The sequence below is a fragment of the Phocoena phocoena genome, chromosome 14 (genome assembly GCF_963924675.1).
Source record: "Phocoena phocoena chromosome 14, mPhoPho1.1, whole genome shotgun sequence".
NCBI lineage: Eukaryota > Metazoa > Chordata > Mammalia > Artiodactyla > Phocoenidae > Phocoena > Phocoena phocoena.
The window spans coordinates 7,847,315-7,866,068 of record NC_089232.1 but is presented as its reverse complement, the minus strand read 5'-3'; the positions used below and the strand labels follow the sequence as shown (position 1 = coordinate 7,866,068).

At 40.2% G+C, this 18,754-nt stretch overlaps 1 protein-coding gene across 1 annotated transcript in view; it reads right to left on the bottom strand.

The window, feature by feature from the left end:
- Positions 1-16,097, bottom strand: part of MGAT4A (alpha-1,3-mannosyl-glycoprotein 4-beta-N-acetylglucosaminyltransferase A) — a 98,631-nt gene extending 82,534 nt beyond the window's left edge. The window contains exon 1 of the mRNA XM_065890786.1: positions 15,769-16,097. Coding sequence (XP_065746858.1) covers positions 15,769-15,862 — 94 coding nt within the window. The 5' untranslated portion in view covers positions 15,863-16,097. The remainder of the gene's footprint in view (positions 1-15,768) is intronic.
- Positions 16,098-18,754: the final 2,657 nt, after the last annotated feature.

The following is an 18,754-nucleotide window of genomic DNA, read 5'->3' as shown; positions in this document are numbered from 1 at the left end:
TAGCCAGAGACTTAACAGGGAGTTCCAGAGACTCAGACAGCTACAGGGGCTTAAAAGGCTCTTCCCATCTCCCAGGTTGACTGGGAGCTACGAGCAGGCACAGCAGAGACCGGAGAGGGCCCAGGCCACCCACAGATGCCCGGCCGACAGAACCCAAGCCCTCACAAAGAGGAGCCGAACGAGGCCAGAGGAGAGGAAAGCCTCAGGTACGACTGCTCCACTGTCCACACGCATCACCAGCAGGGAAGGGAGCCTTACCGCTCCAAGGGCTTAACTACAACCTCTGTGCAGACACAGGTGCAACCCCTCGAGGAAACCAGGCTTAAAAATATAAACAAACCAAAAGTGTAGGGCATCAGTACTCACACACTGTGGGAGAGACAGACTCCAGAGACTCAGTCAAGTTCCCAAACAAATGAGCCAACAAAACCACCACCACAACTTCAAGGGTAAAAAGTAAGAATCTAGAGTTGGCATCACTATACTACCTAAAATATATAGCAGTCAACACAAATTTACAAGACATGCGAAGAAAAAAGAAAGTGACCCGTACTCCAGGGGAAAAAAATTTACAAGCAGTCAACGGCAATGTCTCTGAGCGTTCCCAACTGTTGGATTTAGGAGATGAAGATTTCAAAACAGCTACTATCAAAGAATTAAATAGAACCACATTTGATGAATTGAAGGACACTGTGATGAGACTGATGCAATGAATATAAATTATAAATTTATAAACTATAAAACAAAATGGAAAGTCTAGAGCTGAACAGTAACTAAAATGAAAAAGTCACGGTAGGGGCTCAACAGCAGATTTCTGGTGGCAAAAGAAAGAATCAGTGAACTTGAAGTTAGAGGAGTAGAAATTATCCAATCTGAAGAAGAGAAAGAAAAAAAGATTGAAGAAAACGAACAGAGCCTTAGAGTATAAGCTATCACCAACTACACCCAGAGGGAGAGGAGAGAGAAAATATGTGGAAAAAATCAATGGCTTTCCACAGACTAGGAATAGAGGGGAACTTCCCTCAACTTGATCAAGAACGTCTACAAAAAACCTACAGCTAACACTGCACTTAACGGTGAGACACTAGATGCTTTCCCACTAAGATCAGGAAAAAGGCAAAGATGTCTGCTCTCACCACTCCTATCCAACATCATACTGAAATAAAACAGGAAAAGGAAATTAAAATTACATATACAGATCGAGAAGAAAGAAAGGAAACTGTCTTTGTTTGCAAATAACAACTGTCTATGTAGAAAATCCCAAAGGTCAATAAAAAAACTCCTGGAACTAATAAGTGGTTACAGAGAAGTTTCAAGATACAAGGTTAATATACAGAAACAAACTGCTTTCTTATATACCAGCAACAACTGGAATTTAAAATTGAGAACACAATACCATGTACATTAGCACTCCCCGAAATAAAATACTTAGGTATAAACCTAACAAAATATATCCAAGATCTATATACAGAAAACTACAAAACTCTGCTGAAAGAAATCAAAGAAGATCGAAACAGGTATTTCACGAGGTCAGTTCTCCCCAACTTAAACCACTGGGGAAAAAAAAAATCAATAAAGCCCAAAGTTAGTTCTTTTCAAAAAATCCTCCCAAAGAAAAAAACCCAGGCTCAGATAGCAATGAATGCATGGTTGGTTCAACATCATAAATCATTTAATATACCATAGTAATAGAATAAAGGATTAAAAAACAAGACTTTCAATAGATGCATTAAAAAGCATTTGACAAAATCCAACTCGTTTATGATTTTAAAAGCTCTATAATTCACATCATATACTTAATGGGAACAAAGCAAGGATGTCCACTCATGTCATTTTTATTTGATGTTACACTGGAGTTTCTAGCCAGTACAATAAAGAAAAAGGAGGGGGGAGGGGGAGGGGGAGGAAGGGAGGGAGAGGAGGAAAGGGAGAAAGAGAGAGAGGAAGATAAAATACATTTTAAAGGTTTCTAAAGGGGTAGAGGGAACAGGTATTATACCAAGAATATGGAACTGAATAGCCACACTGGCTGCCAGAAGACAGTGAAAGCATTTCTTAAAAATTCAGAGGAAACATAATTTTCAACTTAAAATTCTTTACCCAGCCATTAGTGAAGTGTGAAACTAGGATTTTTTTTTGAAGATTTTTTTGATGCGGATCATTTTTAAAGTCTTCATTGAAGTTGTTATAATATTGCTTCTGTTTTATGTTTTGGTTTGTTGGTCACAAGGCATGTGGGATCTTAGCTCTCTGACCAGCGATCATACCTGCAGCCCCTACATTGGAAGGCAAAGTCTTAAGCACTGGACTTCCAAGGAAGTCCCAAAACTAGGATTTTAAAATATTCAAACATGTACCTATTCAGGAAGCTGCTGGAGAACATGCAAAGGAAAAAAGCCAAGAAAGAGAAAAACTTGGGATCTGGAAAACACTCCCAAGAGGGAGACAAAGGGAACTCCTGGGATAATGGCAACTGCAGACCCAGAAGACAGCTCTGCAGAGGCCTAGAGTGTGACCAGTCCAGACTGGAGAAGGACACAGAGCTACAGGAAGGAAACAGCTGGGAAGAAGATAAAACTGATAAGTTATCTGGTGTATGAAAGCATTTGGAGAGAACTACTAATAGACATATGGCATAGAGAACAAACCGGAATAAAACAGGCATGCAGAAAATTATACCAGAATGAGAACTGCTAATACCAGGGAAACAAAAAGTTGTACAATAAAGGAAAGGTACAAGTACAATACTTGGCTCAGAAGTAAGACGTATTCACTCAATCACAATAATGTAAATATGGAGTCACGATTTAGCTAAAAATTGTGATGTCACTATTATATTGGAAGAATGAGAAGGAAAGAGGGAATAAGAGCTAAATTTTCATCTACAAGAGGAAGTCCATAGGGCTTCCCTGGTGGCGCAGTGGTTGGGAGTCCGCCTGCCAATGCAGGGGACATCGGGTTCGTGACCCCGTCCGGGAAGATCCCACATGCCACAGAGCGGCTGTGCCCGTGAGCCATGGCCGCTGAGCCTGCGCGTCCGGAGCCTGCGCGTCCGGAGCCTGTGCTCCGCAATGGGAGAGGCCACAATGGTGAGAGGCCCGCGTACCGGAAAAAAAAAGAAAAAAAAAAGAGGAAGTCCATAGATGATGTCTAAAAGTGAAAACAAAATCAAGGAAGAGTAGTATACATACACACATATAATTTATAAATATGGAAATGCCAAAAAGAACAGCCAAAAGAACTGAACATAGCTCGTTTGGGCACAGGAGACTAGGAGAGTACAAAGAGATGACGCTGGATGTTATCCTTTCAATATCACCTTTCAGGGTTATCAAAAAACGTTTTCTAGCTATGAGCATATTTCACTTTAATAAAAATTTTTACTTAAGTTAAAAGCACACAACACATAAACATACAGCAGTAATACTGCTTTAATTGAAGCGCCTAGGAAACAGAACTCAAAGATCCACTCTGCTTCACAGGGGGACCAGAAGAAACAAACATGAAAGAGTCATCATGGTGGAAATTCAGGGGGAACTGAGCGCATTGGGAAGAGGAAAGTAAAGAGGTACCAAGAGGCAACGCCCTGGGAGACACTGCTAGGAGGCTGAGGGCACTTCTGTACTGAGTTCTGAGATCAGGTCACGAGTTGACACACTGGCAGGGAGGTGCCATGAGGGTCAAAGGGACAGCTAGAGATTGTCAGACTGCTGAGTCATTTAAGCCAGAACCTATGGAACAGATAAAGCTGTGGCAAAGAGGATTAGGAGAGGAACATCTGCAAGAGTAAAGATGGCCAACAATTTTCGGTTAATATTAAGTATTCGGATGGTGATAACTTAAAAGCTGAAGATGAGCTAGATCCTGGAGACCCCTGAGATGTCAGGATGAGAAACTTAAAAATTGTACATAAAATCGGTCTGTCCTCACCTTACACAACCTCTCAGCGTCTCCGTCTGCAAACACTTCCCTCAAGTGATTTTTCTTGTCCATTCCCATGACTCTCAGTTTCCTCAGTATGCCAACAACATGCACATTTCTACCTCTGGCCTGAGCACGTTTATCACAGAACTCACGACACCATCTCTACCATACTCCCGACACCTCCTTCCTCTCACTATGCTTCACCCACACAGATTCTTCCTCATGCTCTTTCAACATGCCTTTGGAAAGAGCTCACCCTTGACTTCTGTACTTCCTGTTTCTACTTCTGGCCCTACTTCTCTGGCTTCTTTGCCCTACTTCTCTGGCTTCTTATCACTTAGGCCTCCATTCAACTGTCCCCTCCTCCGAGAGGCCTTCTCTGACTACCTGTATCTAAACAGCCCTCATTCCCCCTTCTGTCACTGCCCATCGCATTAGCGTGTTTTACTGTCAATATTCATTAAATCATCTACGCTGTTCAGTTGCTCAGCTATTACTGTGTAACCCCCCCCCCCCCAGTGAAGATCTGGATAAACAGGCTCTATGACAGCAAGGATGTCGCCTACCTTGTTGACCACTATACTGCCAGTGCCTCGTGGAACAGTTCCTTGTACATGCTCAATAAGCATAAGGTGAATGGATAAATTAACTGAGCTGGAGAGAGAAGAAGGCGCAATCTGAAGAAAGCTACTTACAAACCAAAGAGCACCAGGGCAACAGAGCACCAATATCCTATCACTGGGGTTAGTACATTTCCTTCAAGATAGAATTCATCACCAAGCAGTGTAAGCAGTAAGACTCATGGGGCGGGGCGGAGGGGCTGGCCTTGTTCAAATACTCCCCTATAGTTTGCATATTAACTTCTGGCCAGTTTATCAAAAGAACACAAGACGCATAGTCCACACCAGGCAGGAACTTCCCTTAAAGAAGGTGACAGGGGGATGTCCGTAGTGTCCTATTTCTACCTTATCTCTTAGTTTTCTGATAAGGAAACCCAAGTTATCTTTACTCTTTCATCCAATCAGGTCAGAAAGGGCAATGCTTATTTCCCTTGAGAAGAGGGTTGATTAACCTTCTAGATCACAATCAACACACTAAAAGGTAACTTCCTTTCATTACTGCTTCAGCGGAAGCTTGCCACCACCTGGGGAACGATTTCCCCCTCCTCCCTGTTTACACTTCCTTCTTAAGGAATTAATTGCAGCCATGGGCTGGTTCCACTTGGTGTTTGGTTAGAGCCCTGGATCACACACTCTCAGGTACACAGGCTCATAATCATTCTGATCGCTGAGAGCTTCACTTCCCATCACAACTAAATCAGTTTCCCTGTTCTGTCCTTCCCTTCTTTAATAGGCTGACTACAAACTTACCTTTGCTTAGGGACAGTTCCAGTTTACAACTGTTATCCCAGCCTAACTGTTACTAGTAACAATAATTGTTCTCTAGTGCCCCAGTCTGGACAATAAATTATATGATCACCCTAACTGTTGAGGAAATAAATGATGTCCATTAAAAATATTATCTATAGGGCTTCCCTGGTGGCGCAGTGGTTGAGAGTCCACCTGCTGATGCAGGGGACACGGGTTCGTGCCCCGGTCCGGGAAGATCCCACATGCCACAGAGCGGCTGGGCCCGTGAGCCACTGCCGCTGAGCCTGCGCGTCCGGAGCCTGTGCTCCGCAACGGGAGAGGCCACAACGGTGAGAGGCCCGCATACCGCAAAAAAAAAAAAAAAAAAAAGAAAGTGGCCATAGAGTGACAACTGCGAAAATGATGAAGTAGGGACCTCCAGGATGTGGAGGGACCTCAGAAACACTGAAATGTGATTTAAAAAAAAAAGACAAGGGACTTCCCTGGTGGCACAGTGGTTAAGCATCCGCCTGCCAATGCAGGGGACACGGGTTCCAGCTCTGGTCCAGGAAGATCCCACATGCCGCTGAGCAACTAAGCCCATGCACCACAACTACCGAGCCTGTGCTCTAGAGCTCGTGAGCCACAACTACTGAGCCTGTGCACCTAGAGCTCGTGCTCAGCAACAAGAGAAGCCACCGCAATGGGAAGCCCGCGCACCACATCAAAAAGTGGCCCCTGCTCTCTGCAGCTAGAGAAAGCCTGTGTGCAGTAACAAAGACCCAAAGCAGCCAAAAATAAATAAATAAATAAATATTTTTTAAAAAAAAGACAAGATGTTGTTATACATGTAGAATACTTGCATAGTACCGTTGTAACAGAGCACAATATGATTTAAATGTTTTAAAACACAAAAAACGATACATACATGTACACACATACAGTTTCTGGATACTTATATACATAAATCAATGTATAAAAAGTGGACTAGAAGAGCACACAGACATGATATGGTTTGCCTCAGTCAAGGTAGGGGGCAGAGATGAAAAATGGGTGTAAGATTTTAGGGAAATCTGCCATGCTTCATTTATTAAAAATGAAAAGACTGGAAATAAATATGAAAATCTAGGGGGAATACTTCTATATTATTCATTATATTTTTCTGTATACTTTGAAATTTTAAAATATGGGGTCGGGCAGGGTGGGGCCACGGTCTTTGTGCTTTAAGAGGCTCATTGTCTAGACTCAATCCTGGTTCATTTTTGCTGGCTGCCAGCAATCACTGCTTCTTTTTATAAATATTCATGCTCTCAAAGTACGCAACTAAAGTCTGTCCCCAAACATCAAGCTCTGTAATTTGCAGATCCATCTTTTCGTCCTTAGGGGAAAAAAAACCCCACAAAACAATAAACGGTTTGCCTACACATTGCCTTCAAGCACTTCACCCAATCTTTAAAATTTCTCCATGATCATTAACAGTGAAATGAGAGGCAAAAAGAAAAACAAAAACCAAAAACCCAAACCCGAAACAAACAAAGCCAGAAAGCGAAAGTGACTTTTCCAAAATCCAAGCACAAGCTGTAAGAGAGCCAAGATCTCTAGGATCTTATTTTCCCCCAATGATAATACTGCCATTATTCCTCAGGAAAAGAAAACTATCAACAGCATCTTAAGAGTTTAATAACCTCTACATTCACCTTGCCTTTCACTTCTAAAAAGGAATCAAGTCCAACTCTGCCAGAGCAAGGCTGGTCATGTGTAATCTCTGGAGTTCTTTCTGGACCTTCTCCACGACTTAATCCAAATATTTAAACATCTGTTAGAAGTCAAAAATTTCACACATTCCATGATACACCTGACCTTCATTATAACTCACTCACTGAAAATGGTTCCAAAGTAACTTAAGTTCCACACTGGAAACCTATATTTTCTAACTACCCATAATTTTTTTTTGCCAGCTGCCTTAGGTTGACCTTAATCAACTCTGTTATAGACCAAAATATGGAAGTCAAGACTATGACATCCTCCTCTGTGATTTACTCAATGTCAAGGTTCTTTGAGTTCACACACTGACAATAAAGAGTCTGCTTTTTAGGTCCATAATAAAAGGAAACATACTAAATTTGATATAGTCATTGATTATGTGCTTTATTTTAATCAAAAGCCTCTAGATTTATGTGTCGTCCTCTGCATCAGAGCAATAAACCTAAACTCTGAAAGTTTAAGATTCTGTGTAATTATATCTGGGGAAAAGAAAAGGTTATATCCACCTTAAACTATGGCAACATGTTGCTAGAAAGACACTTTAACGGTTGTTACTCTGTGACAAAACAAAATCCCACCATCATCACTCTCGTCAACACACATTTCTTCCAGAAATATCAGCAACCAATAACACAGATACTTCAATTTAAAGGGAATTTTGCAACAGATTATTTGCATGACCTAAGTATCCTGTAACTAATGACAGGGTGAACTGACTTGTTAATCTAAAAAGAATCAAATTGAACTGGATTTTTTTCTCTAAATTTCTTAAAAATGGAAACCTCAGGGGCTTCCCTGGTGGCGCAGTGGTTGAGAGTCCGCCTGCCGATGCAGGGGACACGGGTTCGTGCCCCGGTCCAGGAAGATCCTACATGCCACGGAGCGGCTGGGCCCGTGAGCCATGGCCGCTGAGCCCACGCGTCCGGAGCCTGTGCTCCGCAACGGGAGAGGCCACAACAGTGAGAGGCCCACGTACAGCAAAAAAAAAAAAAAAAAAAGGAAACCTCATACTTAAAAAAAATTGCAAAATAAATGAATAGGGCTAGAACATGATTAAATACTATCAAAGAAAATACTGTTTTAGAAAAAGTATATGAAGAAGCCACATTCGGTGACCAACAAAATGGGACTTCCAGAAGCCCCTCTATGGAAACCCTGTTTTCTACTGCAGTGGGCAGTCTGCTTCAGATAGTCCAAGCCAGGGCATCAGACACACCTGGGCATCAGACACACCTGGGCTTAGACCTTGCACTCTATCCTTCTCCAGTCAGGTAACAGAGTGGGATGAAGCAATTTACTAATTGCCTTAGTGTCTTCAAACAGGGATTTAATACTCATCTATTTCCCTAGAGCTGTTGTGAGGACTGAATGAGACCATCAAATGGTATTCTTCACCATCCCCAAATACCAACCCTACGCTTATCTTCTTTGAAACTACAGGTGTATTTCTCCTGAAACAGCAGCAGTATACAGTAATAACAGAGGTCTAACCAGTCTTATTATCTCTCTGCAAAACTGTCTGCAAACTAATAGGACCTTACCACTGACTGAAAGTGAAATGGGGAAAAATAGGAACAGATAAAAGATTCGAAGGAATGCTGCAGAGTTACAAAAGAGACAACTTGAGCTAAATTCAAATTAGGAGAGGCAACAAAAAAACCCACAAATCTTGAAGGTCAGGTTTTTAAACTTAACCTCCACTGACTTAATGAAAGAACAACATGGTACCAGGGAAAACTCTATCATGGCTGCAAGGCACCAGACATCCAGTTTAGGAACATTACATTTCCTGGAACATTTATCTCCTTTTTCCATAACTCACACACAGGATTTGTGAAGAAATTTTTTTTAAAAAAAATTTTTTAGTACTTTGAAATAGCAATCAAGGTGCCAACAAAAGTTTCTCTACACTGGAGCCTGCCAGTACTAACAAAGAGGTAAATTCAAGTAACATCTGGCCATTTGCCACCACGTGAAGAAAGAGAGAAACCTGTAGGCAAACTTTTCCTTTCCCACTTCACATTCTCCTTTAAGTAACAAGTCCCAGGCTGCCCAGTTGTCCTACAAAACTGCAATCATATTGGAATGCCTCTTTAGAGAGCTGGAGCTCATCAACACAGGACAAAGTCTTAGTGATCAATAAAACCTCATAAAGAAAGGAAACTAGGGTACAGCACCATGATGGGTTAAATTGGAAAAACCAACCAATGACCATTTCCTAAGAACAACAGCAACGCTTGTCCATCATGGAGTCTCACAGGCACCAAAATTTTGGTCTCTAATATAATTCCTACCGAAAGGAACTAGGACTCTTAAGGCATAACTAATTCCACATCTTCTGATAGGGGGGAAAACAATCAGGACATGTCTGCAAGCATGGAAATAGAATTAAGAAAGCAAGGATGCTTCCAAAGATGTCAGGGAGAGTTCTAAAGAGGTAAAGACAATAGCCTTTTTAAAAGGACCTCCTGTAGACAAGTTGTGACAATGTGGACACTGGAAGAAAAAAAATTATGTTAAGTGGATATAAATGTATTTTGGAAATACTACTAAAAAGAGGAAAATATTCGGAGAAAGGTTGGAATGCAAAAAAAAGAGGTAAAGTATATGGGTACTTTTTTGTTAATTTCAGTAAGTAGAAGACTGTCAATATAATTGAGTGTTTGTTTCCTCTAATAAGCATGTCTCCTTATAAAGTATAGATATCTGTGTATACCAAGAAATGGGGGCGGGGTAGTTCTGTGTAAGCCCAAGGGTTTTCGAACAAAGTAAGAAGTATTACAAGAATGGGGGGAGGGGGCGATGATCTGAACAATGGTCTCACAAAGAAACTGAGTAAGAAAAGAATGATCTGTCCTAAAATGATCACAGTCCTAGACTAGATCCCTCATTTCAGAGGAAGAAAACTCTAGGTGGTCTTCTAATGAGAAGATGCTAATAAAGTATGCTTAAGTTAACATCTCTACCAGGAGACTGTATGTATGTATACACTGAGATTGAGCAAATAATTACTATATTGGGATACTAACAGCCATGTTTTTTACGGACACAGGGAAATGTCTAGACTAGACTAGAATGAACACTATAGCACTGGATTAAAATCAGAGGGACCAGTATGAACTCACAGTGGGTTTTCTTTTTAATATATACAGATGGATATATACACAGGTGTGTGTATAAACACACACACTTCCTTGCACTGTCCACTGAGAGGGACAAGAAGTGCTGATACCACACAGAAATTAGTCCATTAAGACTCCATTCTTGGGCTTCCCTGGTGGCGCAGTGGTTGAGAATCTGCCTGCTAATGCGGGGGACACGGGTTCGAGCCCTGGTCTGGGAGGATCCCACATGCCACGGAGCAACTAGGCCCGTGAGCCACAACTGCTGAGCCTGCGCGTCTGGAGCCTGTGCTCTGCAACAAGAGAGGCCACGATAGTGAGAGGCCCGCGCACCGTGATGAAGAGTGGCCCCCGCTTGCCGCAACTAGAGAAAGCCCTCGCACAGAAACGAAGACACAACACAGCCATAAACAAATAAATAAATAAATTTAAAAAAAGAATAACAACCCAAGCCAAGCTGTAGGATTTACTAAAAAAAAAAAAAAAAAAAAGACTCCATTCTTCAAGGAGCTAAAGGCTCCTGTTACCTGTGAAGCTATCTGGTCCTGTTCTTTGGGAGTTTTTTTAAATTACTGATTTAATCTCATTACTGGTAATCAGTCTGCTCAGATTTTCTATTTCTTCCTGATTCAGTTTTGGAACACTGTATGTTTCTAGGAATTTATCCATTATTTCTAGGTTGTCCAATTTGTTGACGTACAAATTTTCACAGTAATCTCTTATATTTTGTATTTCTGCGGTATCAGTTGTAACTTCTCTTTCATTTTTCATTTCATTTATTTGGGCCCTCTCTTATTCTTGATGAGTCTGGCTAAAGGTTTAACAATTTTGTTTACCTTTTCAAAGGACCAGTTCTTAGTTTCATTGATCTTTTCCATTGCTTTTTTCATCTCTACTTCATTTATTTCCACTCTTATTATTTCCTTACTTGTACTAACTTTGGGCTTTGTTCCCCTTTTTCTAGTTCCTTTACGTGTAAGGTTAGATTGTTTGAGATTTTTATCATTTCTCAAGGTAAGCCTGTACTGCTATATACTTCCCTCTTAGAAGTGCCTTGGCTGTGTCCCATAAATCTTGGAATGCTGTGTTTCTATCTTCATTTGTCTCAAAGTATACTTTTATTCCCTTTTATTTCTTCAATGACCCATTACATATTTGCAGCATGTTGTTTAGACTCCACCTATTTGTTATTTTTCCAGTCTTTATTTCTTGTAGTTGATTTCTAGTCTCATATGCAGTGGTCAGAAAAGATGCTTAATATGATTTCAATCTTCCTAAATTTACTGAGACGTTTTTTGTGGCCTAGCATGTGATCTATCCTGCAGAATATTACAAGCACACTTGAACAGAATGTGTATTCTGCTCTTTTGGGGTTGAAAGTCCTATATATATTTATTTAGTCCATCTGGTCTAATGTGCCATTTAATGCCAGTGTTTCCTTATTGATTCTCTGTCTGGATGATCTATCCATTGATGTAAGTGGAGTGTTAAAGTTCCCTATCATTATTGCATTACTGTCAATTTCTCCCTTTATGTCTGTTAATATTTGCTTTATGTATTTAGGTGCTCCTATGTTGGGTACATACACGTTTACAAGTGTTATATCTTCTTGTTGGATTGATCCCCTTATCATTATGTGATGTCCTTCTTTGCTCTAGTTACAGTCTTTGTTTTAAAGTTTAATTTAAGTATGCTTAAATAAAAAGCTGTCCCAGCTTTCTTTCTATTTCCATTTACATGGAATACCTTTTTCCATCCCCTCACTTTCAGTCTATGTGTGTCTTTAGATCTAAAGTGAGTCTCTTAATAAGCAGTGTATATATGAGTCTTGCCTTTGTATCTATTCAGCACCCTATGTCTTTTGGATGAAATGTGTAGTCCATTTACATTTAAAGAAATTACTGACAGGTATGTACTTACTGCCATTTTGTTAATTTTTTTCCCTGGTTATTTTTATTGGTCTTCTCCGTTCCTCTCTTCTTCTCTTGCTCTCTTCCCTTCTGATTTGACTACTTTCTTCAATATTATGTTTGTATTCCTTCCTCTTTATTTTTAGTGTCTATTATCAGGTTTTGGTTTGTAGTTACCATGAGGTTCTTCTATAACAACATATGTATACAGCTATCTATTTTAAGTTGATGGTCATTTAAGTTTGAGCAGGTTCTAAAAGCACTACATTTTTATGCCACCCCCTCATTTTATGTTTTTGATGCCATCTTTAACATATTTTTATTTTGTGTATCCCTTAATTAATTATTGTGTGTGTATATGTGTATTTATTAATTTTTATTTATAGTTATATGATTTTACTAGTTTTGTCTTTTATCCTTCATACTAGGTATATAGGTGGTTGATCCAACTACCCTTACTGTATTTTTGCCTTAGAATATATAAAGAACTCTTACAACTTAACAGTTAAAAAATTCTTTTTAAATAGGCAAAGAACCTGAATAGACATTTTTTCCAAAGAAGATATACAAATGGCTAATAAGTACATAAAAAGATGCTAAACATTATTAGAAATACAAATAAAAAGCACAATGATATACTACTTCACTACTACCAGAATGAGTGGAATCAAAAAGCCAGATAACATGTGTCATCAAGAATGCAAAGAATTCATACCCTGCTGGAAGAAATGCTAATGGTCCAGCTACTTTGGAAAACAGTCTGGCAGCTCCTCGGATGATTAAATACAGAGTTACCACATGACCTGGCAATTCCACTCCTCGGTAAATAACCAAGAGAAAAGAAAACACACGTCCACACAGAAACTCGTACACGAATGTTAGATGTCCCTAAGGACAGGCATCTAAGATTGCTTGCTTAGTGCTGCCCAGTTCCTGACCAAACTAGGAAGTCCATTAGGAGGACCCTGCCCCCACTCCACACACACACACACACACACACACGTAAGACATGTAACTACCCTTGTCCCACTCTCACACCTGCTTACAGCTTTCCCAACCTGTGCTTTCCACACAGTTGGAATTCTGCCTAATTTTTATGTGAGAATCCTGTATACCCTGCAGAAACCTGGACCCTGGACTGAACTCCAGCTTTCCTGGTTGGGTTCCTGACATCCTCCTCAACTTACGCCAATCCCGTGGACCAGCTCATGTATTCTTCCAAGTAGTAAATGAAGACCTATAACAAATATGACAGGAACTGCACTGGGATTACCAGCTAAACCCTGGGACAGTCCTGGAATCCTACGTGCCAATCACAATGAGCATCTCGTAATTCCAAAGCACGAATGCTCTACACCCTTGCAGAAAGTTCATGGATGCACAGCAGCCTCCTCCACCTGACATGCCTACTGTCCCCTGTTCTGCCTGGTCTCCGCTCTTCTGGGCAGCAGACCAACGGCTAGGAGCATGATCTCTGAACCGGCTTTACTGAGTTTAAACTTCACTCTTCCCCTTAATGTATGATCTTGACAAGTTTCTCTACCACTCTGCCTTGGTTTCCTCATGTATAGGAAGGGGGTAATAATACCTCCCGAGGTCATTATGGGGATTAAATGAGACAACATATAACACATAATATGCTTATAACAGCACAACCACAGCACTCTGTTACTGCTTCTATCTTAGCCTATCTGACGGTATCACATTTTTTTACTTGCATCTTCCCCCTACGGGTCCTTGAGCTTCCCAAAGGTGTGAAGGGTCTTCTTCCTTTTCATATTCACAGCATATAACGCAGTGCTAGGCACAGGACAGGTACGTGAAAGGGACCAATGAATGAGTGAAAAATAAAAATTATGAGTCCAGAAACATCGGTGATTACAGAAACCATGCTTTCAATATAAAAAGCAGAGCACGTGGTTTATGAGTATATAAGAATTAAAGATCTGAAATGAGGCTGGAAAATCCAGGCTGACTGCCAGAATGATCTAGAAAGAATCCGAATGCTCAGCGGTCAGAGTGGTTACATAAACGCTGGCATTAAAGCACAGGGGGTTTTACAGAAGCACGACGGGAGACCTCTGCTGACACCTGAAAGAGTCCGGACAAAACACTAAGCAGACAAAACAGAGCAGAAAAGTATGCACAGAAGGACTACAGACTGTTCAGAGTGGTAATCAAAGAGAAGAGGCTTTTTGTGTGTATCTCTAATACTACACTGTGAAAGGATCGTTATATGTTTTGAAATTAATTTTGATTCTAAACACCACTTAACACACACAAAAATAATGTTTATAATAGCTTTACATATGGAACAAGATAAAAGGAATGGAGATTCCAAAAGTTTTAATCCTTTAAATAAGACACAGCAAAAAGGGTCAAGTTTCTGTTACTGTAACTCTCTGAATAGATAAGTTTCCTGATAAGAAAAAAATCCATATACTCTTCTTAGGGTCATTTACTCTTATTTCCTAAGTAGACTTTTAAGGCCAGTCATCTGTTCTGTTCACGTCAGGGACAAGCAATTGTTTGATTAACTACTCAAAGTTCTCCTTAAGTAAGTCTTCTCCTTTTGGCACGATTAAACAATGAAATCTAAAATATATATATTAGTCTGCAAAGAAGCAAGGTCTTCAGAAAGTATTTCATTCATTTTCCCCAAACAGTTCCTTCCGAAATTAGAGTCCAACTCAGAGAAAAAGAGAAAAACAATACCAATACTATACTTGCTCAAAGCACAGAACACGTTTTCCCACTTATATCAACTTATTTCATATATACTCACACAGATATACACATATCAATACACACACCGGAGAAAAATTAAGTCGTGAACACATCTTTTCAGTTACTTTCATACAAGTCAATAAAATAATGCCAGCAACACCACCTTCCAATAACCAGGTGACAACTACTAGTCTACCTTGACTCTAACAAACCAAATACAATACTCACCTCCATTCTTCTTGCCATCAATATTCCCTAGATTAATATAAGGAAAGGAGACAGGTAAAAAGTAGGGGTAGGAATTTACTGTAAATATTTCCTCTTCAAAAAAAGCAAAGAAATGCATTAGCCCTGAATATACTTCCTATCACTAAACAGACAACCTTCCTTAGAAACACAGTTTGATAGTCTAAACAAAATTAATTTTTAAACTTTTAAAATTTTCACATCAGAATTTCTCCTCACTTACTTCAAAAATAGTCTTGCCTAAAGAGCAATCTGTCAACACATGCTGGTTAAATCATTAACTACACAGCACCAAATCATTCGTATAATCAGCATGTAAATTTCATGAAGGCGCCGATTGTCCTTTGACGCGTTTTATACAACATCCGGTACAAGGAAGCTTATTAAACATTTATGATGTTTAATAATAAAAAATAAAATGCCCAAACAGAAGTCTTTGTTACTCTACTTGGCTGCCATTTATAATATAAACCACTGATGAGCATGTTTCTCCAAGTGCAATTACAAGAAATCAAAACCAAAACAAACCCCATTCAAATGAGAAATTCTGTCTCCTCCGTCCAAGAATACTGCCTCATTTTTGTGTCAGAAAGAAACTGGCAGGCTGCCAGCAGATAGCATGCAACATGCAGCTTGTAGGGGCATTTAACTCAAGCATCTACGCACCGTTGACAAAGCAAAACACCTACTACATGCCATGCACATTTTCGGAGATGTTTTCCTTACCTTTCCCATTTTGCCACGTGGTATACCAAGATAAAGTAAGGAACGACGTGATAAATGCTAAAACAGTGGCTACAGTTCCATTTCGGAGCCTCATCTCATTTCACCATCACACTGGTTCATATGTCTAGGATGATAACCAAGACTGTTTTCTTTTTATCCTGAAGTCAGGTGAAGCCAGTACTCCTGGCTCCCGGCCAATCAAAACAATCAATAGGCGAGGTTCATTTCAGATGCTCCGCAGAAGCAGCCCGGCAGCCACGCCACCCACAATTACTATTCAGGACTGTCTGCACGGTCTTCATAGGTGGATGCTGCAGGCTTCTTTCTTCCTATTCAGGGGGAAGAGAGAAAGAAAAACTTGCTCAGTGACGCAAAATATTCGTTTCTTCATTTATCAGTCACTGTTATAAACAGATTTTTGGCTGGGCTGAACTGTATCTGTAAAGATTACTCCCATATCCAAATGACATTTAATACACTAGAATGATATGGTTCTTCTCCAGGGAAAAAAGCTTCCAACTGTACTCCCTCCTCATTGGTTTTGTTTTGCCTGTGGAAACAGAGTTATGGTTACTTATTTAAAGGGGGAAGTGGTGAGGCTCATTAAATAATAAGCCACAGATTCCAAGCTGAGAACTCTAACGATCACACAGTGGTTCCTGAGTAACATCACCTTCCCTCTCTGCAATCCTCCTGTTGCACAATAATAGTTAATGTTTTAAATTTTTTAAAGAAAACTGACAGACTACAACCTACGAGGGTCAAAAGCCCTAGGTCCTAGATCCAGCTCCATCACTGCTTGCGGGACTTCAGGCATGTCACTTATCTTGGCTTTGTGGTTCATCCGTAACATGAGAAAACTACCTGTCCTGGACCCTCCTGTTCTCATAAATAATAAAAAGGTTACAGTTATGATTGCTATTGATCATCATTGTAAAATAAATGTCATTTTTCCAACGATTAACCTACTCCCCGGGTGTAAACTGGGACTATTTCAGCATTTAGAAAACGCGGCAATCCAACCAGGATACCATAGGACCCAGGACTAATCACTTAGCATTGCTTTAACTCAGGAAACCTGGAGATCACCTCCCATCTAGCAAAGCTGAAAAAAATCTGGAGATCACCTCCCATCTAGCAAAGTTCAGAAAACAGAATGAAATCATGTCCTGAGAAGTACTTAAGTATAGTCACCTAGCACCTAATAGGTTCTCAATAAATGTTAACTGTATTAAAAAATAAAACCAAATCAAAAACCTGCAGCCAGTCACTGGTTCAGGCGGTTCTGTACACAGCCAGTCTCATTCCCTCAGGGCATATCAGGCACGACAAGATGTACATTGATTCCTGCTGGCCACAGGGGGACCATGAGATGCACTTGGCAATCCCCTAAGTGACACTCCAGCGGGGTGAGTTAATGCACCTCCAAAAAGGCCTGGGAAGCCCAAGGGACAATTCCCTATGGCGAAGAGGGCAGCTGATTAAAGCGGCCATTTGTAGGCAATTCAGAAACTACCATCTCAGCTGGTTTGTAAAAGTGATGTTGCTAGAAACCTCCACTAGTGAAAAAAGATATCACTAGGGCACAGGATTAACAGTAAGAATGACAGACACTACAACTCATTGAGGGTTTTCTATGTGTCCCTCACACGTTCTAAATCTTCAATCTTCAACTCCCGTGAGGCAGGCATTGCTGACCCTATCTTACACACAAAAAAATGAACCCAGAGACAGAACCCTAATTTGCATGACTCCAAAGTCCAAGTCCTCATCTCCCACCCTTTGCCTCTCAAACTAGGCCACCTGCACCGGGGCCCCTAGAAGCGCCAGGGATATTCCAAGTCTCAGGTTACACCAGAGAATCATCCCGGGGTGTTACCTTTACCCAACAGATTAAGTGTGAATTTAAAAAAATAATTATACTCTACAACCAGTATGGATCTATTATAGAATAAACTGCAAAATTCACAGGAAATTTCAAAGTTTCAACTTAAAACTTGAAACGAATTTCTCACTTCCTGTACCCTGGGCTAGGCCCTCCCCCCCCCACACTCACACCCAGGCAGCCTGTTAATCCTCCTTGGCCAGCAGCTCTGTGGTATAATATTCTAGAAGCACTGAACTCCCCTCCCCTTACTCTCCACAAACAAAGAACTCCAAAGATATTCTCACGTTCAAGTTATGATAATTTTCTAAAACCAAAGTTATTCACCTTCTAACATATCCATGTCAACAGTCTTCATGGTGAAATTCTAGAATTTCAACTCATTTCCATAAAGTGCCTAATATATTGTCTTATATCAATGAGCACTCGGTAATGAATTCTGATTATAAAAAGACAAGGGATAACTCAGTGAATCATGTAACTTGGAATTTTAATCCTGTTGTGGCATCATATAAAAATTCATGTAACTTTCTGTTGCTATATCCTTAGCCCTACCTTACTTCAAGAAGGATTCCGTCCTTTGGTAAAAGAACTAAAAGTATACAGGTTATTAGAGTAGACATTCAGTCAATAATCACCGGGAAGTAGAGAAGCAGAGAATCAGAAAATAAAGGATATTTTGAAACATAGTTTTATTAAATACAAATAAATCCCATAAAATTCAGTATAAATGGGTAGAGAGACAAGTAAAAGTGAATGAACGCTATAATCAAAGTAGACTATAGATATAGTATTGGTAACGGGAAAAACATAAGGAATATTAAATATTGGATCCAGGAAGTAATTACTCTCTGGTTTGAAGAAAATACTTATAATGAACTCTGCCAACAAATAAGACCTGAAATTCTGCAAGAGAAATACAAGAGCATTTTACTCAGGAAGAATGTCATCATACATTTTTAATTAGGGTTTCCACACTAATGAAGTTTAACTGCACAGAACAAGAGTAAAACCAATGATCCCCATGCTCTCAAAACAGGAGAGGTGAGGCTGGACAGCCAAGAGCCCTTTGGATTGACTGACTACCTAAAGCAAGAGAAG